The 19,608-nt window shown below is 41.5% G+C and overlaps 1 protein-coding gene across 2 annotated transcripts in view; it reads left to right on the top strand.

The window, feature by feature from the left end:
- LOC126188403 (protein GDAP2 homolog) overlaps nucleotides 1-19,608 on the top strand; it is a 1,021,851-nt gene that overhangs the window by 762,976 nt on the left and 239,267 nt on the right. For both annotated transcript variants that reach the window (XM_049930006.1, XM_049930005.1), the window contains one exon: nucleotides 16,308-16,503. In XM_049930006.1, the coding sequence (XP_049785963.1) occupies nucleotides 16,319-16,503 (185 nt within the window). In that variant the 5' untranslated portion in view covers nucleotides 16,308-16,318. The remainder of the gene's footprint in view (nucleotides 1-16,307; nucleotides 16,504-19,608) is intronic.

Here is a 19,608-nt window from a genome sequence, read left to right as displayed (position 1 = left end):
TTTTTTCGCCTCCACGATCACTGAGAAGCGAGTTTCTTCCATCGTTACTCTCCATTGATGATATCTTGGTACGTATTTTGTGTTTTTAAAACAACTACACCAACTAACCACGCTCCTGTTTCATGTTCCCGTTGAAGACCATAATTTTGATTCGCCTCTTCTTCTGGAAGAGCTCCACAAAGGAATACGTAATCCACCATCCGCTGTGTACAGGTTGACGTTTTTCGCCGCAATAACTACTGACAGTCTTGGGAGAGCCAGTCCTGACAAATCACTGCCATCTGGTGAGCAAGATGTATGAGACAGGCGAAATACCCTCAGACTTCAAGAAGAATATAATAATTCCAATCCCAAAGAAAGCAGGTGTTGACAGATGTGAAAATTACCGAACTATCAGTTTAATAGTCACGGCTGCAGAATACTAACGCGAATTTTTTACAGACGAATGGAAAAACTAGTAGGAGCCGACCCTGGGAATGATCAGTTTGGATTCCGTAGAAATATAGGAACGCGTGAAGCAATACTGACCCTACGGCTTATCTTAGAAGCTAGATTAAGGAAAGGCAAACCTACGTTTCTAGCATTTGTAGACTTAGAGAAAACTTTTGACAATGTTGACTGGAATACTCTCTTTCAAATTCTGAAGGTGGCAGGGGTAAAATCTAGGGAGCGAAAGGCTATTTACAATTTGTAGAGAAACCAGATGGCAGTTGTAAGAGTCGAGGGGCATCAAAGGGAAGCAGCGGTTGGGAAGGGAGGTAGACAGGGTTGTAGTCTGTCCCCGATGTTATTCAATCTGTATATTGAGCAAGCAGTGAAGGATACAAAAGAAAAATTCGTAGTAGGTATTAAAATCCATGGAGAAGAAATAAAAACTTTGAGGTTCCCGATGGCATTGAATTCTGTCAGAGACAGCAAAGGACTTGGAAGAGCAGTTGAAAGAAATGGATAGTGTCTTGAAGGGAGGATATAAGATGAACATCAACAAAAGCAAAACGAGGATAATGGAATGTAGTCGAATTAAGTCGGGTGATGTTGAGGGTATTAGATTAGGAAATGAGACACTTAAAGTAGTAAAGGAGTTTTGCTATTTGGGGAGCAAAATAACTGATGATGGTCGAAGTAGAGAGGATATAAAATGTAGACTGGCAATGGGAAGGAAAGCGTTTCTGAAGAAGAGAAATTTGTTAACATCGAGTATTGATTTAAGTGTTAGGAAGTCGTTTCTGAAAGTATTTGTATGGAGTGTAGCCATGTATGGAAGTGAAACATGGACGATAAATAGTTTAGACAAGAAGAGAATAGAAGCTTTCGAAATGTGGTGCTACAGAAGAATGCTGAAGATTAGATGGGGCCGGCCGCGGTGGTCTAGCGGTTCAGGCGCTCAGTCCGGAACCGCGCGACTGCTACGGTCGCAGGTTCGAATCCTGCCTCGGGCATGGATGTGTGTGATGTCCTTAGGATAGTTAGGTTTAAGTAGTTCTAAGTTCTAGAGGACTAATGACCACAGATGTTAAGTCCCATAGTGCTCAGAACCATTTGAACCATTTTTTTGATTAGATGGGTAGATCACGTAACTAATGAGCAGCTGTTGAATAGGTTTGGGGAGAAGAGAAGTTTGTGGCACAACTTGACTAGAAGAAGGGATCGGTTGGTAGGACATGTTCTGAGGCATCATGGGATCACCAATTTAGTATTGGAGGGCAGCGTGGAGGGTAAAAATCGTAGAGGGAGACCAAGAGATGAATACACCAAGCAGATTCAGAAGGATGTAGGTTGCAGTTGGTACTGGGAGATGAAGAAGCTTGCACAGGTTAGAGTAGCATGGAGAGCTGCATCAAACCAGTCTCAGGACTGAAGATCACAACAACAACAATAGTGGCTGCTACGTCGCTTGGGAAATCTTGTGTCCTCGCCTCTAGACAGTTCCATTTTCGGGAAAAAACATGCTGACATTCATTCTTTTTGGTTTGATAATCATTTGTAAATGATAAAATATAAAGTGTATGATATATGAAACTTCCTGGCAGATTAAAACTGTGTGCCGGACCGAGACTCGAACTCGGAACCTTGCCCGCGAAAGGCAAAGGTCCCGAGTTCGAGTCTCGGTCCGGCACACAGTTTTAATCTGCCAGGAAGTTTCATATCAGCGCACACTCCGCTGCAGAGTGAAAATCTCATTCTGTATGATATATGTACGAGGGGTGTTCAATAACAATTCGACATATTTCTTTTCTGAAAGCAGGTTGGTTTTATTCAGGGTTCCTATACACCATACAGGGTGGTCCATTGATCGTGACCGAGCCAAATATCTCACGAAATAAGCGTCAAACGAAAAAACTACAAAGAACGAAACTTGTCTAGCTTGCAGGGGGAAACCAGATGGCGCTATGGTTGGCTCGCCAGATGGCGCTGCCGTAGGTCAAACGGATATCAACTGCGTTTTTTTTAAGTAGGAACCCCCATTTTTATTACATATTCGTGTAGTACTTAAAGAAATATGAATGTTTTAGTTGGACCAATTTTTTCGCTTTGTGATAGATGGCGCTGTAATAGTCACAAACATATGGCTCACAATTTTAGACGAACAGTTGGTAACAGGTAGATTTTTTAAATTAAAATACAGAACGTAGCTACGTTTGAAAATTTTATTTCGATTGTTCCAATGTGATACGTGTACCTTTGTGAACTTATCATTTCTGAGAACGCATGCTGTTACAGCGTGATTGCCTGCAAATACCACATTAGTGCAATAAATGCTCAAAATGATGTCCGTCAACCTCAATGCATTTGGCAATACGTGTAACGACATTCCTCTCAACAGCGGGTAGTTCGCCTTCCGTAATGTTCGCACATGCATCGACAATGCGCTGACGCATGTTGTCAGGCGTTGTCGGTGGATCACGATAGCAAATATCCTTCAACTTTCCCCACATAAAGAAATCCAGGGACGTCAGATCCGGTGAACGTGCTTCAACGGCCAATCCACCTATAATGAAATATACTATTCAATACCGCTTCAACCACACGCGAGCTATGTGCCAGACATCCATCATGTTGGAAGTACATCGCCATTCTGTCATGCAGTGAAACACCTTGTAGTAACATCGGTAGAACATTACGTAGGAAATCAGCATACATTGCACCATTGAGATTGCCATCGATGAAATGGGGGCCACTTATCCTTCCTCCCATAATGCCGCACCATACATTAACCGCCAAGATCGCTGATGTTCCACTTGTCGCAGCCATCGTGGATTTTCCGTTGCCCAGTAGTGCATATTATGCCGGTTTACGTTACCGCTGTTGGTGTATGACGCTTCGTCGCTAAATAGAATGTGTGCAAAAAATCTGTCATCGTCCCATAATTTCTCTTGTGCCCAGTGGCAGAACTGTACACGACGTTCAAAGTCGTCGCCATGCAGTTCTTGGTGCATATAAATATGGTACGGGTGCAATCGATGTTGATGTAGCATTCTCAATACCGACGTTTTTTACATTCCCGATTCTCGCGCAATTTGTCTACTACTAATGTGCGGATTAGCCGCGAAAGCAGCTAAAACCCCTACTTGGGCACCATCATGTGTTGCAGGTCGTGGTTGACGTTTCACACGTGGCTGAACACTTCCTGTTTCCTTAAATAACGTAATTATTCGGCGAACGGTGCAGGATACCGAGCAGCATACATAGCACACGCCCGTTGGGCATTTTGATCACAATAGCCATACATCAACACGATATCGACCTTTTCCGCAATTGGTAAACGGTCCATTTTAACACGGGTGATGTATCACGAAGCAAATACCGTCCGCACTGGCGGAATGTTACGTGATGCCACGTACTTACACGTTTGTGACTATTACAGCGCCAGCTATCACAAATCGAAAAAAGTGGTCCAACTAAAACATTCATATTTATTTACGTTCTACACGAATATGTAATAAAAATGGAGGTTCCTGTTTTAAAAAACTCAGTTGATATCAGCGCCATCTAGCGGGCCAATCATCGTGGCATCTGGTTTCCCCCTTCAAGCTAGACGAGTTTCGTTCTTTGTAGTTTTTTCGTTTTTGCTTATTTCGTGAGATATTTGGCCCGGTCTCTATCAGTGGACCACTCTGTATTATTCCCCACTCATTTGCCTACAAAGCCCTATTTTTTCGACATAATCTCCGTTCAATGCGACAGACTTACGCCACCTTACAGAGAGGGGCTCTTCATCCGCATGGTACCATTCTACTCTTCTACTTCGGAACCAACACCTTGTTGCGTCATTAACCTCCCCGTCTTCTACGTACTGCTTCCCGTGAAGTGCATCCTTCATTGGGCCAAACACACGGAAATCGGAAGGTGCGATTTCCGGGCTATAGAGTAGACGAGGAAGAACAGTCCAATGAAGTTTTGTGAGGTCCTCTCGGTGCGCAGACTTATGTAAGACCTTGCCTTGTCATGGAGAAGTACTTCGTTCGCATTTTTATGGCGACGAATTCGCTGAAATTGTTTCTCCAATTTCCAGAAGGCAGCACACTACACTTCAGAGTTGATCGTTGCACCATGAGGGAGGATATCAAACAGAACAGTCTCTTCGGAATCTCAGAAGACTGTCGCCATGACTTTACCGTCTAAGGGTGCGGCTTTGACTTTTTTTTTGGGGGGGGGGGGAAGGGGGTTTGCGCGACCTTATTGCGATGGCGACGGACGCGTCGCCCAACGACTCAGCGTGCTTTTGTTCCGTAGGTGTGCTCCAAGAGCCTACGAATATCTACCATGCTCTGCCGTTCCGCCAAAGGAAACTCAGTGACAGCTCTGTGCTTGGAATGCACCTCCGCTACAGAGGCCGTTTTGAAGGCTACGTGTAGTGCTGTCGCCCATCTGAACTTCATTAAACAATAGCGGCTCAAGCGGAAATATTCTACGATATCGCACAACAGATTCCACATTTTTAAACCGGAACTGGCCGAGAGAAACAGTGTTGCATTACTTATTGAATGCTCCTTGTATTGAATGACCTAATGTACAGCTTGCTGAAAGGTGGTATTGTTAATGTAAAAGTGAATAAATGAAATAAGATAAATAAGAGTAAATAAGTAAAAATCTTCCAGCATCGATGATTAACGAAGTGTAGAGAAATGTTTAACTGCTCGACTGATTGCTATAAGACTGTCATGGTTGATCCTGATTTATCTTTTCCATAATTTTCTTAAATGATTTCAGGTAACTGCGGGCATAGTTTCTTCAGCAAGACTCCAACCTATACCCTCATCTGTGTTGGAGACTTCCGTGTCGGTTATCTATTTCTTCGTGCATGAAGCTTCTCTTTTGCGCCAACTTGCCTGAGTGAATCATATGCCCTAAATAGGTACATAAGGAAAAGCCCCAACAAGCTACGACAAAGTATACATTGTGTTGTCTGAATAATAATTTTTATGGAAGTATGAAGTGTGAGAGTTCTTTTTAGTGCAAAACCACGAAAGTTTTCTTTTCTTCCGCGCATTATGCTAACGCCATGTCACTGTAGCTGCCTGCATCTGAAGAGGAAGTCCGATAAAAATCAGTATTGTATTCACAGTCAAAAATGAGAAGTACTTATGGCGGAAGAAGAAGCATATAACTAAATTCCGTAAATCTCAACGGCGTAAAGAAAGCAAAAAAGTTCACACTACTACTGACTTACAATTTACAAGATTTGTAAATTAAGACTGAAAGACAATTAATCCACTTCAAAATTTATAAAAATCGAATTTGATATTATTGTGGTTGATTCCATTAATAGCCCGATCTCTCAGACGCAAAACATAACTCGAATCAGCAACCTGTAAGCGTGTAGTGAATTACGCTCAGAACACTAAGCAAGCAGAAAGAAATCTAACTGGAAGAATGAAACAGATTGGGCTGATTTAACATCTACATTTACAGCCACATTCTGAAAATCACTTTAAAGTGTGTAGCAGAATCTACTTGTCATAGTACAACCTGTTGGGGCTTTTTCCTGTTGCATACACGTCGAGAGCCCGGGAAGGGTGAGTAGTGCGTAACTGATGTTGAGCCTACCCCTGGCAGAAACGTGACTTAAAATTTTGGTATTGTAGAGGGCATATGAGAGAAGTTTGTCTTAATTTAATTAAATCCTGCGCCATATTTTTGCATTCAAATGCTGCTTGTGCGTCTCCGATCGTTGGGGATCACTTGGCGGAAATGATAGAAGTATTCACTTCAGAATTAAATTTGAAGTATTAATTTTATTGCAATTAAATATATGTCAATTTTATTTCCCACCAATTTAATTGCATCAAACTTATCAAAGTAAAACATTGCATCTTCCAAGCGACCAACCCCACCTAGTAAGGAGGGGATGAGGGGCTAATCGTAGCTCAGATAGACTCTCTTCGTAAGCAGCTACACATGCAGGGGCCTTTGGATACATTTCTATAAAACAAAATACCGTTTGAAAATGACTGATTTACTGTACTAACCTGGAGACAATTAGTACAATATCGTCCACAAAACGAAGGCGATTCACATTCCGTTAACATATATTTGTTCTTCGTTTTCCCCGTTAAAGGATCTGAAAAATCTAGGACCGCTCAGAACAGTTATCGTGATAGTTCGCTAACTCACTACTCTTTCATTTTCTAAATTTTCTACCATGACAGCTCTAGCAGTAACGTATATATCCTTGAACATATTGCTGAAATTGAGTTAAGTACTTTCAGCAGATCTATGAATCCCAGAGGAAGTCATAATTCCTGCTTATTGATTCATGCTCCACTCCTAAAGCATACTTGTTCTGTTGCTTGATTAAAACTCAGTGCTATTTCTATGTGGTTGCTAATAATATTTGTAATTATTTTGTGCATTACGGGTAAGAATCTGATAGGTCTATAGTTTTTCGTGCCCGACAGTATTCAGGTCTTTTAAGGCTATGATACGCATTCCATATTGCTCAAATACTCCCACGCCCTGTTCACATCGGATCCCGCCGCCGCAAATGACGTCACGCCCATTGTTTTGTTCTGTGTGCGCAGCTGTCTTGTCTGTGGACTTGCTTAAGGCACAAGGTCGGTCATTGTCAATGTTTCTTTTCGTTTCTTTTTTTTTTCCTTGTAATGTAGATGTACGTAGAGATTAGCATGGTTCGTAACACCATTCCTCCTAATTGTGTAGATTTCCAGTTTCTAGCAGCTATAATTGCTTACGTATATAGAAATTTATCAACACTAGGTTTTCTTATCCTTTCGGAAACTCTTACAAACGCTGCCTTCTGTCCAAATTACACGCTTTTTCTTGATATTGTTTTCACTTTGTTCGAATAGAAGCATATTTTTTTTTCATTTCAAAAGAAATTCTGAAAAAATTATTGGCAAACAATTGTTCAACCGTGAGATACCCGGATGTTACGGATAGGGTGTTCCACTGTAATCACTAAATGCGTTCTCCGAAAAAATATGCAGTATGCACATATCTCCTGAATTTTATTTTAATTCTTTTTGAATTTCAGACGAGGTGATGTGTTCAGCTTTAAATCCACTGTTCGCACCTTTAGCTAAACTGACAGCGTAAGAATTTTTGCGGTTTTACCTTTGCGTTACACTAAAAATAGTTCACAACAGCAAATGTAATACATCGTAGGGAAGCTCACAGATGGAATTTGAGATCTTCATATTGAACAGTCAGTTTATTTCAACAGAGGAATAGAAATTTCATTTTTACTCCGTGCAATAGTGCTTCCGATGAGTCGAGAAGTGCAGTGTCTTATGGATATATTTTACATTGCCGCCGAGACTCGATTGAGTATGAGTCTGAAACGTCACGTGATTTAAGAGGCAATGTTAATGAGCATGGTAAATTACTGTGGTATTATGGGGAATTCTAGTGGGTAGCATGACAATAGCTAAGTGAGAGTCTTGTTATGATCTTGTTCGAGTTTTAGAACATACCAAAGAACAGGTGTTTGTGTTGTAAGCTGCCATAGAAGATCGTTCACGTCTCGCAGAAATGGAGGCGTATAAACTCAAGTAACCGCGGAGTGTGTGTGTGTGTGTGTGTGTGTGTGTGTGTGTGTGTGTGTCTGTTGGGGTGGGGGGAGTACCTAAGAGTTTCTATAACCGCTTCTACATAGTCTGTTCACCACTTAAGTGCCCTGCCTCTCTGCCTTATTCCACTGGACCTCCAGTCATGAACCTACTTTGTCGTGCTTTCACCATCCGCCGAAGAAAGTATCCAAACCGGAAGACTCTCATACATTTTGTTGATCTTGCAATGTCAGCTCCTTGTATAAAGCGGTCCAGCTCAGCATTTATGCTAGATCTCTAAATGCGTCTAATACGGCGAAACTCCCATAGGCTTACATAACAACAATGATGCGATATGCCACGTAGTCGTAATCTTTACAGATCGAAGCATCGATCGAATGTGGTGGTCACGTTCATTGGTTGCCAACTACCCAGCAAAGCCATTGTGAAATGGATGACAGTACGATTGTATAAGACATTTACTATTGAGAAGTGATGTGGAAAGTGTACATAAAATGTCGGTAAATTTTTTTTAAATCTTACATTTACTGATATTCGATTATTTTCGATCTAAAAGATTTAAATGCTGCTCGTTTTCAACATCATCACGGTAACTTTCCTTTGATGCACACCTCTCAGACCTTTCGAAACTGCCTACCTCTGCAAAACTGGACGCGAGTTTGGTTCGACTGGCTCTGAGCACTATGGAACTTAATATCTGAGGTCATCAGTCCCCTATAACTTAGAACTACTTAAACCTAACTAACCTAAGGACATCACACACATCCATGCCCGAGGCAGGATTCGAAGCTGCGGCCGTAGCGGTCGCGCGGTTCCGGACTGTAGTGCCTACAACCGCTCGGCCACTTCGGCCGGCGACGCGAGTTTATACGAACCTGTATCGTCAACATCGCTCATATTATCGTATCATCAATTATTTTCTGTTCGTACGCGAACAAACTGCAAAACCTATCTCACAGTTCTATAAGACCACAAGATGATAAACCTCTCGAAATCTCTAATTTCAATCAAACCCGACTTTTATTTGCTGACATTCTGTAGTAAGATACCTAGGTTCTCATGAAGATTTTAAGCTCTAGCTTGCTATACAAAAAAATTGTTTAAAAGTTGCAAATAATTTCTTACAAACTCATGTGAAGACAGGAGAACCCAGTGTCAAAAGTGGTGGTTTCGAAGAATGAGAACTGGTCTGGTAATTTGACATTACTTACTTTCTTACCTTGGTTATGAATACAAGCAGAGTGAATGTTTTGCTTAATTTAAGAAGTCTTCGTAAACTTTGTACTGGCCAACAGTGGCTAAATGTCTTTTGTTATGACTACATCTGCATCTACATCCATACTCTGCAAATCACTGTGAACGGCATGGCAGAGTGAACATCTCACTGTTCCAGTTATTAGGGTTTATTCCCGTTCCATTCACGTCTGAAGCGCAGGGAAGATGATTGCTTAAAAGCCTCTGTAATTAATTTGGTCTTCTCACGATCCCTATGTCAGCGATACGCAGAGGGTTGTAATATATCCCTAAAATTATCTTTTAAAGCCGGTTCTTGAAACTTCTCGGGATAGTTTCCGTCTGTCTTCAAGGGTCTTCCAGGTCAGATTCTTCAGCATCTCTGTGACACTCTCCCGCAGGTCAAATAAAACCCTTGACCATTCTTGCTGCCCGTCTCTGTATACGTTAGTCCTATTTGGTATAGGTCCCACATACTTGAATAGTGTTTTAGAATCTACATCTACATCTACATCCATACTCCGCAAGCCACCTGACGGTGTGTGGCGGAGGGTACCTTCAGTACCTCTATCGGTTCTCCCTTCTATTCCAGTCTCGTATTGTTCGTGGAAAGAAGGATTGTCGGTATGCCTCTGTGTGGGCTCTAATCTCTCTGATTTTATCCTCATGGTCTCTTCGCGAGATATACGTAGGAGGGAGCAATATACTGCTTGACTCTTCGGTGAAGGTATGTTCTCGAAACTTTGACAAAAGCCCGTACCGAGCTACTGAGCGTCTCTCCTGCAGAGTCTTCCACTGGAGTTTATCTATCATCTCCGTAAAGCTTTCGCGATTACTAAATGATCCTGTAACGAAGCGCGCTGCTCTCCGTTGGATCTTCTCTATGTCTTGTATCAACCCTATCTGGTACGGATCCCACACTGCTGAGCAGTATTCAAGCAGTGGGCGAACAAGCGTACTGTAACCTACTTCCTTTGTTTTCGGATTGCATTTCCTTAGGATTCTTCCAATGAATCTCAGTCTGGCATCTGCTTTACCGACGATCAACATTATATGATCATTCCATTTTAAATCACTCCTAATGCGTACTCCCAGATAATAGAATGGGTTGCACGAGTGATCTGTAAGAAATCTCCTTTGTAGACTGGTTGCATTTCCTCAGTATTCTACCAATAAACTGAAGGCTACCACCTGCTTTATCCACGACCGAGCCTATGTGGTCATTCCATTCCATATCCCTACGAAGCGTTAAATTCAATTATTTGTATGAGATGGCCGATTCCAGGTGTCAATCATTGACATTAGAGTCATAGGATACTACGTTTGTTCGTTTTTTGAAGTGCACAGTTCTACATTTCTGAATATTTAAAGCAATTTTCCAGCCTTTGCACCACTTTGAAGTCTTATTACGTCCTACTGAATATTTGTGCAGCTTCGTTCAGACTGCCTTCTTTGTAGATAACTGTATCATCTACAAAAAGTCTAATGTTACAAGTAACATTGTCCGCGAGGTCATTATGTACAACATGAACAGCAAGGGACCCAACAGGCTTCCCTGAGACTCTCCATCTTGGATAACATGGTGCGTCCTCTCTACCAGAAAATCCTCAGTCCAGTCACATTTTTCGCTTGATACCCCTGTGATCGTACTTTGGACAGTAAGCGTAGATGTGGTACTGAGTCAAATGCTTTTCGTAAATCAGGAAGTGCTGCCTTGATCCAGAGGTTTCAGTATTTTATGTGAGAAAAGTGCGAGTTGGTTTCGCATGATAGGTATTTTTGGAAACCATGCTGGTTAGCATGGAGATGGTCCTTCTGATCGAGATACCGCGTCATGTTTGAGCTCAGAGTATGCTCTAAGAATGTACAACATTCGATATCAGGGATATTAGGTGGTAGTTTTATGGATCATTCTACTACCCCTTTTATAAACGGGTGTAACGTGCGCTTTCTTCCAACTTCTGGTCATGGTTTTTTGTTCGAGGTATCTGTTGTTGTTGTTGTTGTTGTTGTGGTCTTCAGTCCTGCGACTGGTTTGATGCAGCTCTCCATGCTACTCTATCCTGTGCAAGCTTCTTCATCTCCCAGTATCTACTGCAACCTACATCCTTCTGAATCTGCTTAGTGTATTCATCTCTTGGTCTCCCTCTTCGATTTTTACCCTCCACGCTGCCCTCCAATACTAAATTGGTGATCCCTCGATGTCTCAGAACATGTCCTACCAACCGAAACCTTCTTCTAGTCAAGTTGTGCCACAAGCTCCTCTTCTCGCCAATTCTATTCAATACCTCCTCATTAGTTATGTGATTTACCCATCTAATCTTCAGCATTCTTCTGTAGCACCACATTTCGAAAGCTTCTATTCTCTTCTTGTCTAAACTATTTATCGTCCACGTTTCACTTCCATACGTAGCTACACTCCATACCAATACTTTCAGAAACGTATTCCTGACATTTAAATCTATACTCGATGTTAACAAATTTCTCTTCTTCAGAAACGCTTTCCTTGCCATTGCCAGTCTGCATTTTATATCCTCTCTACTTCGACCATCATCAGTTATTTTGCTCCCAAAATAGCAAAACTCTTTTACTACTTTAAGCGTCTCATTTCCTAATCTAATTCCCTCAGCATCACCCGACTTAATTCGACTACATTCCATTATCCTCGTTTTGCTTTTGTTGATGTTCATCTTATACCCTCTTTTCAAGACACTATCCATTCCGTTCAACTGCTTTTCCAAGTCCTTTGCTGTCTCTGAAAGAATTACAATGTCATCGGCGAACCTCAAAGTTTTTATTTCTTCTCCATGGATTTTAATACCTACTCCGAACTTTTCTTTTGTTTCCTTTACTGCTTGCTCAATATACAGATTGAATAACATCGGGGATAGGCTACAACCCTGTCTCACTCCCTTCCCAACCACTGCTTCCCTTTGATGCCCCTCGACTCTTATAACTGCCATCTGGTTTCTGTACAAATTGTAAATAGCCTTTCGCTCCCTGTATTTTACCCCCGCCACCTTCACAATTTGAAAGAGAGTATTCTAGTCAACATTGTCAAAAGCTTTCTCTAAGTCTACAAATGCTAGAAACGTAGGTTTGCCTTTCCTTAATCTTTCTTCTAAGATAAGTCGTAGGGTCAGTATTGCCTCACGTGTTCCAACATTTCTACGGAATCCAAACTGATCTTCCCCGAGGTCGGCTTCTATCAGTTTCTCCATTCGTCTGTAAAGAGGTACCTAGATTGACTATATAGTTAACAGAGATCCTAACTTACCCCCAAATTCTGTATAGCATCTGACAAGGATTCGATCGGGCCATTTAGCTATACTCAGTTTTAACCAGCTGTTTTTCAACACCACTGACACAAATACTTATTTCGCTCATCATTTCGGTGATACGATTAAACTGCAGCAATTCTCCTGGGATTTACTTCTCTCAAAACGGAGTTACACATTTCATCCTTTGCTTTGCTACCCTCAATTTTAGTTGCTGTCTCATTCGCGAGTGATTGGACTCTTAACTGTGGTGCCAGTAGCAGCCTTTACATATGACCAGAATTTCTTTGGGTTTCGTGAAAGATAATTTCACAAAACTACGTCACACCAAGATCCAAGAAATAAATTTTAAAAAAGAGAAATCCCATGTTATGATAATGTAGACTAAAGTTAGACTATTTCTTCTACTTGCATTACAGTTTCAGAATGTACAGAGTGCAACTTTCTTTGGCGTGTGCATAACAACACAGACTCCTTGCCGCCAAACCATGTGGAAACACCATTACTCTGAGCCGCGTTATCGCGTCCTAAAGCAAGTAAAATTAAACGTGCTACTCAGTTTATCGTACAAAGACCTACTTTAAGATGGTCTCTATCTCTTTATTGACTTATCGACCATCGTGACTTTAATCACTTTTTCCGCAAGAGATTGTTTTATTTACTTTGTGATACTGAAAGGTTTTCTATAATTACACTGTATACCATTTTTAAACATTTTATATTGATTTTAGGATAGTTTTGGTGCATACTGTATTGTGTCCATGTTTGCTGTTAAACACACAAAAAAATGGTTCAAGTGGCTCTGAGCACTATGGGACTTAACATCTGTGGTCATCAGTCCCCTAGAACTTAGAACTACTTAAACCTAACTAACCTAAGGACATCACACACATCCATGCCCGAGGCAGGATTCGAACCTGCGACCGTAGCGGTCACGCGGTTCCAGACTGAAGCGCCTAGAACCGCACGGCCACACCGGCCGGCATTAAACACTCATTTCAGTCTCGTGAAAACATTTTAATTAATGGTTCCGAATGTCCCATTTTAAACTGTTCAATCTGTGATGATGGACACTTAAGTTATCTTCACACTAGCGTCCCTACCATTTATAAGCGCCCGAGTGGCCGTGCGGTTCTAGGCGCTTCAGTCTGGAACCGCGTGACCGCTACGGTCGCAGGTTCGAATCCTGCCTCGGGCATGGATGTGTGTGTTGTCCTTAGATTAGTTAGGTTTAAGTAGTTCTAAGTTCTAGGGGACTGATGACAATAGATGTTAAGTCCCATAGTGCTCAGAACCATTTGAACCATTTTTTTCTACCATCTGTAACTCTTATCGCGTAACTATCGGACGCCCTCATGCGTTCGCTAAAGCTTGTTCATGTACTTAAAGTGAATAAAGCGTTCGACGTTGTTACTTGTCACAAAACTCTTAATGATCTGATGATTTCAGAAAGCCGAAATCGGTAACGATGTGAGTTATATCATGGAGTTCGATCAAGACAGAGAATTATTAATAAAATGCCAAGTACGATAGCTGACTTTCATATAGATTTAATATCTTACACTGGAGGTGTAAGGCTGACATCCCCATAAAACCACCCCTTTAGGCTTTCTCTGGTTTCCTTAACTGGAGCAAGGTGTAAAAGAAAGGGTCAATTTCCTCCTCCACCACCACCTTACAATCTGAGCTTGAGCTCTCTCCGTCATGACCGCGTTAAACTCTAATCTTATCCTGTTGTTTTCTTGTTGATTTGGTGCGTTGAATTTATTGATATTTGGACGGCAGTTGTTTTCTTTTTCACTGAGAATTCCCTTTAGATTTCAAAACAAGCTTTTCTGCGTACTGATTCTGGTAACCAGGGCCGGTTGGATAACATTTTTCCACATAAGCGACGTATCATCTCGTCCAGTCCCCTTTTGCTTCGACATTTTTACTGGTGTCAGTTTTCTCTACTAATTGTGATACGCACTGTATAGAAATTCTGAGATCAGGTTAGCTTCCATTCATAAGGCTGTTGCACTCAGCGACTCTTATACTGACTTGTAAATAATAAATTTCAGCTATCAGTCGTCTTTTTTAAATTTTATTGGCAGATCTAGATTTCAAAACTAGCCATTCTCAATTCACTATCATTTTCGATCAATGCATGTAATGCCTGTTGGCCGGGCTTCATCCACAGTTCATTGAATGAACAAAAATTTTCTCAGTTCCACACTCCACATCGCCTTTACTGGAACGTCTCCTGACCTAAAAACACATGCAATTGATAGTTTCTTGCTGTGAAAGTTGGAGCGTCCTTAAAATGTGTTGCAACTTACGAGACGCAACTATTTTCGTGATGTCCTTTGTTATGCCACTTTGCATCCACCACTACTCCCTGGTGGCTGTATTTCGGAACGCGAGAATTCAGTTGCAATTATCGTGGAATAATCGCTGCTGTACTCCATTCGCTTTCAGAGTGTTTACATTTTATTACTGAAAAAAGTAAAACAGTGGTTGGCAGATTGATTTTCGCAGCTTCTGGAACAACAAGAACAACCACTTGTGTTTCATTTTCTGCAGCAGTGTGTGTGTGTGTGGGGGGGGGGGGGGGGGGGGGCGCAATATTTGCAAACCAGTGATGTATTCCACAGTATTAGAAGATTTTTGGATGAATAAACAAATAAACTTAACAACCCGCCAGGTTAGCCGAGAGCGCTAATGCGCTGCTTCCTTGGACTCGGGTTGGCGCGTAGGCTCCGGATCGAATCCGCCCGGCGAGTTAACGACGGGGGCCAGTGTGCTGGCCAGCCTGGATGTGGTTTTAGGTGGTTTTCCACATCCCACTAGGTGAATACCAGGCTGGTCTCCACAGCCCGCCTCAGTTACACGACTCGCAGACATTTGCAACACGTTCACACTATTTCACGATTTCCACTAGATGCAGACAGCTGGTGTACACTGATTCCATCCAGAGCGGGGGGGGGGGGTTTACGGGCTGGCGGCAAGAAAGGACATCCGGCCACTCCTTCAAACTAACCTTGCATATCCGATTGTAACCACGCTGACCCTGCGAAAAGTGCAGGACAAAGGCGTAAGCAAAAGAAAGAAAGAAACTTAATATATAACCAAATCAGCGAGGCGTATAAACTTCGTGATTATGAGACCAAGCACTGTATAAATTGTGGGTTATGTGCGGGATATAGCCCCCCGAGCTTGATGTGACAGCTGTTAAACTAGAAATTAGTTATCCAAAACGCTTACGTCAATGAATACAATAAAATTCTAACATTTTGGAAGAGTGGTGTGTCTGCAGATGATATTTACATTCCAGCTGTTGGTTATTTTGCCGTAGCAGACGGCATTTTCTTCTCAGAGTGTTTTTTTCTTTTCCAGAAGTGTTTGTGGGACTTGATTTAACCTTGTGTGAAGTCTATTTTCTTACCCAATATTTGGGTTTCGTCTTCCTTGTATATAACTCTTGTCTCAGCTCTAATACCGTGACCTGCTCTATAACATTGATACCCCCCCCCCCCCCCCCCCACCTATATGATTGCGATTGACTTCATATTGAAAGCTGTGCAACTACGTAGAATTTGTGGCGTCCTGCGTGAACGGTAGCTCACGGTGACACTACAGAAAGCCACATCTGTAGCGTCACATTAGTTGCGTGTGCGAACCCGGCTTAAGTTTCGCAACATAGTCTCCGTGTAAACTTTGCTTTACGCTAGTTTCATGGGTTATCGGACGAGCAGTTCAGTTGTGATGTGAGTTGGTTTTGTTGCAGCAACGAGTTTGATGAGGCTGACGATGGACCCCCTGGAGCAGGCGGGCGAGTGGCTGCGAGGCGACTCGCTGCCGCGCTGGAGCAGCACGCAGCCCATGCAGCGCCTGCTCGACTACAGCGCCTCTGGCGAGCTGCGCAAGCACTCCACCAGCCCCTTCCCCTACAGCCCCGAAGTCAACCAAAGGGTGGTGCTCTGGTGAGTGGCCGCGCCAGCGCACTGACATTTGCTAACTGCCTGTTAGCCATTTAACCATTTCATTTTTCTTCATTTATTAATTTATTATTTGTACATTACCTTTACGATCGAATGTGAAGGTAACCCATTACGCGTGGCTTAAAATTTGATATATATGACTACAGTCCGATTAAAATTAGTTGATAAATGACATCTCTCACTCGTCGCTCGGTTATAGTCGACACACAAACATGGCGGGTCCCTTCACAAATGCTGTTAATGTGTAACGTGGAGCATTGTGGGAAGCGACCGCCGCGAGGTATGACGGAAATACGAGATGCTCTGTCGACAACTGATTTTAAGTGACCGATGACTGAATTGCGGCAGACGACGGGTTTTGGTTTTGTAGCCCTGAATTGAAACTCATCGGTGATCAACAACTTGCGGCACTAATGAAATCACAATCGCTTTGTCAAGGCATTTATGGCTAACCTCTATGAGCAAACTCAAGACAGATAAATTTCATAGTACGTTTGTTTGCGTAGCCATCTTCTGCAGCAGAATTTCAATTTTAGCAGTAGCAGCAAACTAATTTCTCGCCGTCATTGGTTACCTGAAACTTTCCTAACACTGGCTACAGGGAATGCCACACTACCAACTGATGAGCAGTCCTGGTTGGCTCTTGGTTGATTATAGGCGACACAAGCAGATTTCAAAAGAAAAAAAGAATGACAGGAATAAAAATAAAAGTAAATAAATAAAGCCTATATGATGATGAAAATGACATGGCAAGGTACTAGAAATAAAAAAAAAGATTGCATTTAATTCAATAAAAATGACAATTGGAATGTTTTGATTGGATTTATAAAAATAAATTATTTTGGTGCATTTGACGAGATTCGGATCTTTGACCTTACACTTGGCAAGTTTATATGCTAACCACTACGCTGTACCATTACACTAGAGTAGGTTATTGTATTTGTGACTCTAGTGTCCCAAACACAATGGTAAACCATTCTCTTTGATTGTAATAACTGTGTCAATGACGCTGAATCGTGTCTTGTGCAGAACGATCCAGCAGTGTCTGGTTATTGATGTGAATGAGATGTGGGTACGAAATAAAAATCCACGATTCAGGATTCAAACAAATCGAGAAAGAAAGCCGGACAAGTAATTGGAAGTGAACTAATTGTTGTGAGAGTTTGGCAACAATGAACAGTTCAAGCATGATGAACGCACTGATTGTAGAAAACCACCTGCAGCACGTGAAGTGTCGACTATCAAGTAATTTTAATTGGACTACAATTTTGCTCACGCATGTGAACAATGTCAGATGTTCATTGTCCTGGTGGCAATGGGACCGTTGTCATGGCTGTTTGGTCTACTACCACAAATCAACCAACCAACCTGGTGGCAATGCGTTAGAGGTTTCATGCACTGTCGTGCATCATTGTCAGTACAAAAGGTGGTTGTACCACATTTTATTTTTTAGGGAATTGAATTATAAATAAAATAAAATAAAAACTTTCATCCTGATTTTATATCACTATATTTACAGGAGCTCACATAACTGGATTTCGTAAACAGCTTTCACAATAGCTATTCTGCTTGGTCGTGTAAAAATTTAATATTGTTTCTAGAAATGCAGTTCTAACTGCCGGATTTCCTCTTCCACAATCGATTTTTGCTTCCATGCTAATCATGGAGGATACCTCCATGGTGATAATGCATGACAGTTTTACAAAAGTGTCTGGGTTGCCAGGTAGTCTTGTTATTAAAAATTTTTGGATGATCTGGACAGAGTCACTTTTTGTACAGCAGAGGAGAAGTAGAAATAAAGTGTGTATAAAAAAAATATACTATCATGAAGTATTATGTTATCAAAATTATTGATAGCTACGCCACAGCTCGGTTTCTGGAGAAACGAATATATTATCTACTTTACATGCATTGCTGTTATATATGGTTGTTGCTGTTTTCTTAATTACTGTCATTTGTTTTAAAGTGGCTTTGTGTTCTCGAGTTTGTGAAGTGTTGTTCTTTGATTACAGTGCAAAGACTTTTCAAGGTTTAAGTACCAAACTGAATCTCCGAACGGATGGAACATTTACAAATGATAGCAACAGTTTGTAGGAACAGGAAATGTATGTGAAGGAAGGAGGCCTGGCCGCACTCTTGTTTTTGATGATTGTTACACGAATTCATACTGCTTTCCAATGTAGTCCTACAAAATCAACTCGTCATGCCAGTCAAAAAAATAAAACTGTCTCCAACAATAATTTGATGTGTTTTGAGACATTGGCAGGTTATGAAGTCATGCAGGTTGCAGCTATTACAGTCTCTACGTCATTATGATAAATGCAGACGTTTTACATTTTCTGACAAGCTTCAGAATGCTACTGAGAGTGATAACACTTTCACACAACACATCATGTTCAGTGAAAAGTTACTTTCCACCTTAGTAAAAAAATAAACAAACATAATGCTTGAATTATACAGAAACCACATACATAAATTGAATGTGTATGAGTTTCACTCAATGTCAAGATGTTTTAGCGATATCCCACTCATCGGTGTAAGCCGCATTCTTCTGCATTAGAAATACAGTTAATGGTAAGCAGTATCTTGCTAGGTTACAAAACTGTTTGTTTCTGAGGCTGAATTATATTTGCCAACAATATGGGGCACCCCCTCACTGAAGTCACCAAGTGCATGAATATCTGAATGAAACTGTTGAGTTGCTGGATTGGTCATCAAACAGCTGGTGACTTAGCGATTCTCAGTTAGTCTCCAAAGTCACCAGATTTGATGCCCTGTGACTCCTTTCTGTGGGGTTTCATTACGGACGGCACTTATGCACCAAATCATCACAGAAGCTAGAAGAATTGAAAAACTGGATCTGTACTGCCATAACATCAGTGACGATGGACACACTTACTTGAGTACAGCACGAATTTGAGAATCGATGTGATATTGTTCATGTGGTGGAGAACATATTGAACATTTGTAATCTAAACTTAATAGATTCATAAATATGTGTCCCAAATTTTATAGTTGTAAGTCTTACAGTTTAATAAGTATATGCATTCAAATTATATATACCTGCCAGGTTAGCCGAGGGCACTA

The sequence above is a fragment of the Schistocerca cancellata genome, chromosome 5 (genome assembly GCF_023864275.1).
Source record: "Schistocerca cancellata isolate TAMUIC-IGC-003103 chromosome 5, iqSchCanc2.1, whole genome shotgun sequence".
Taxonomy (NCBI): domain Eukaryota; kingdom Metazoa; phylum Arthropoda; class Insecta; order Orthoptera; family Acrididae; genus Schistocerca; species Schistocerca cancellata.
Note: the sequence above shows the minus strand (reverse complement) of the source record. Positions and strands in the feature narration are given on the sequence as shown.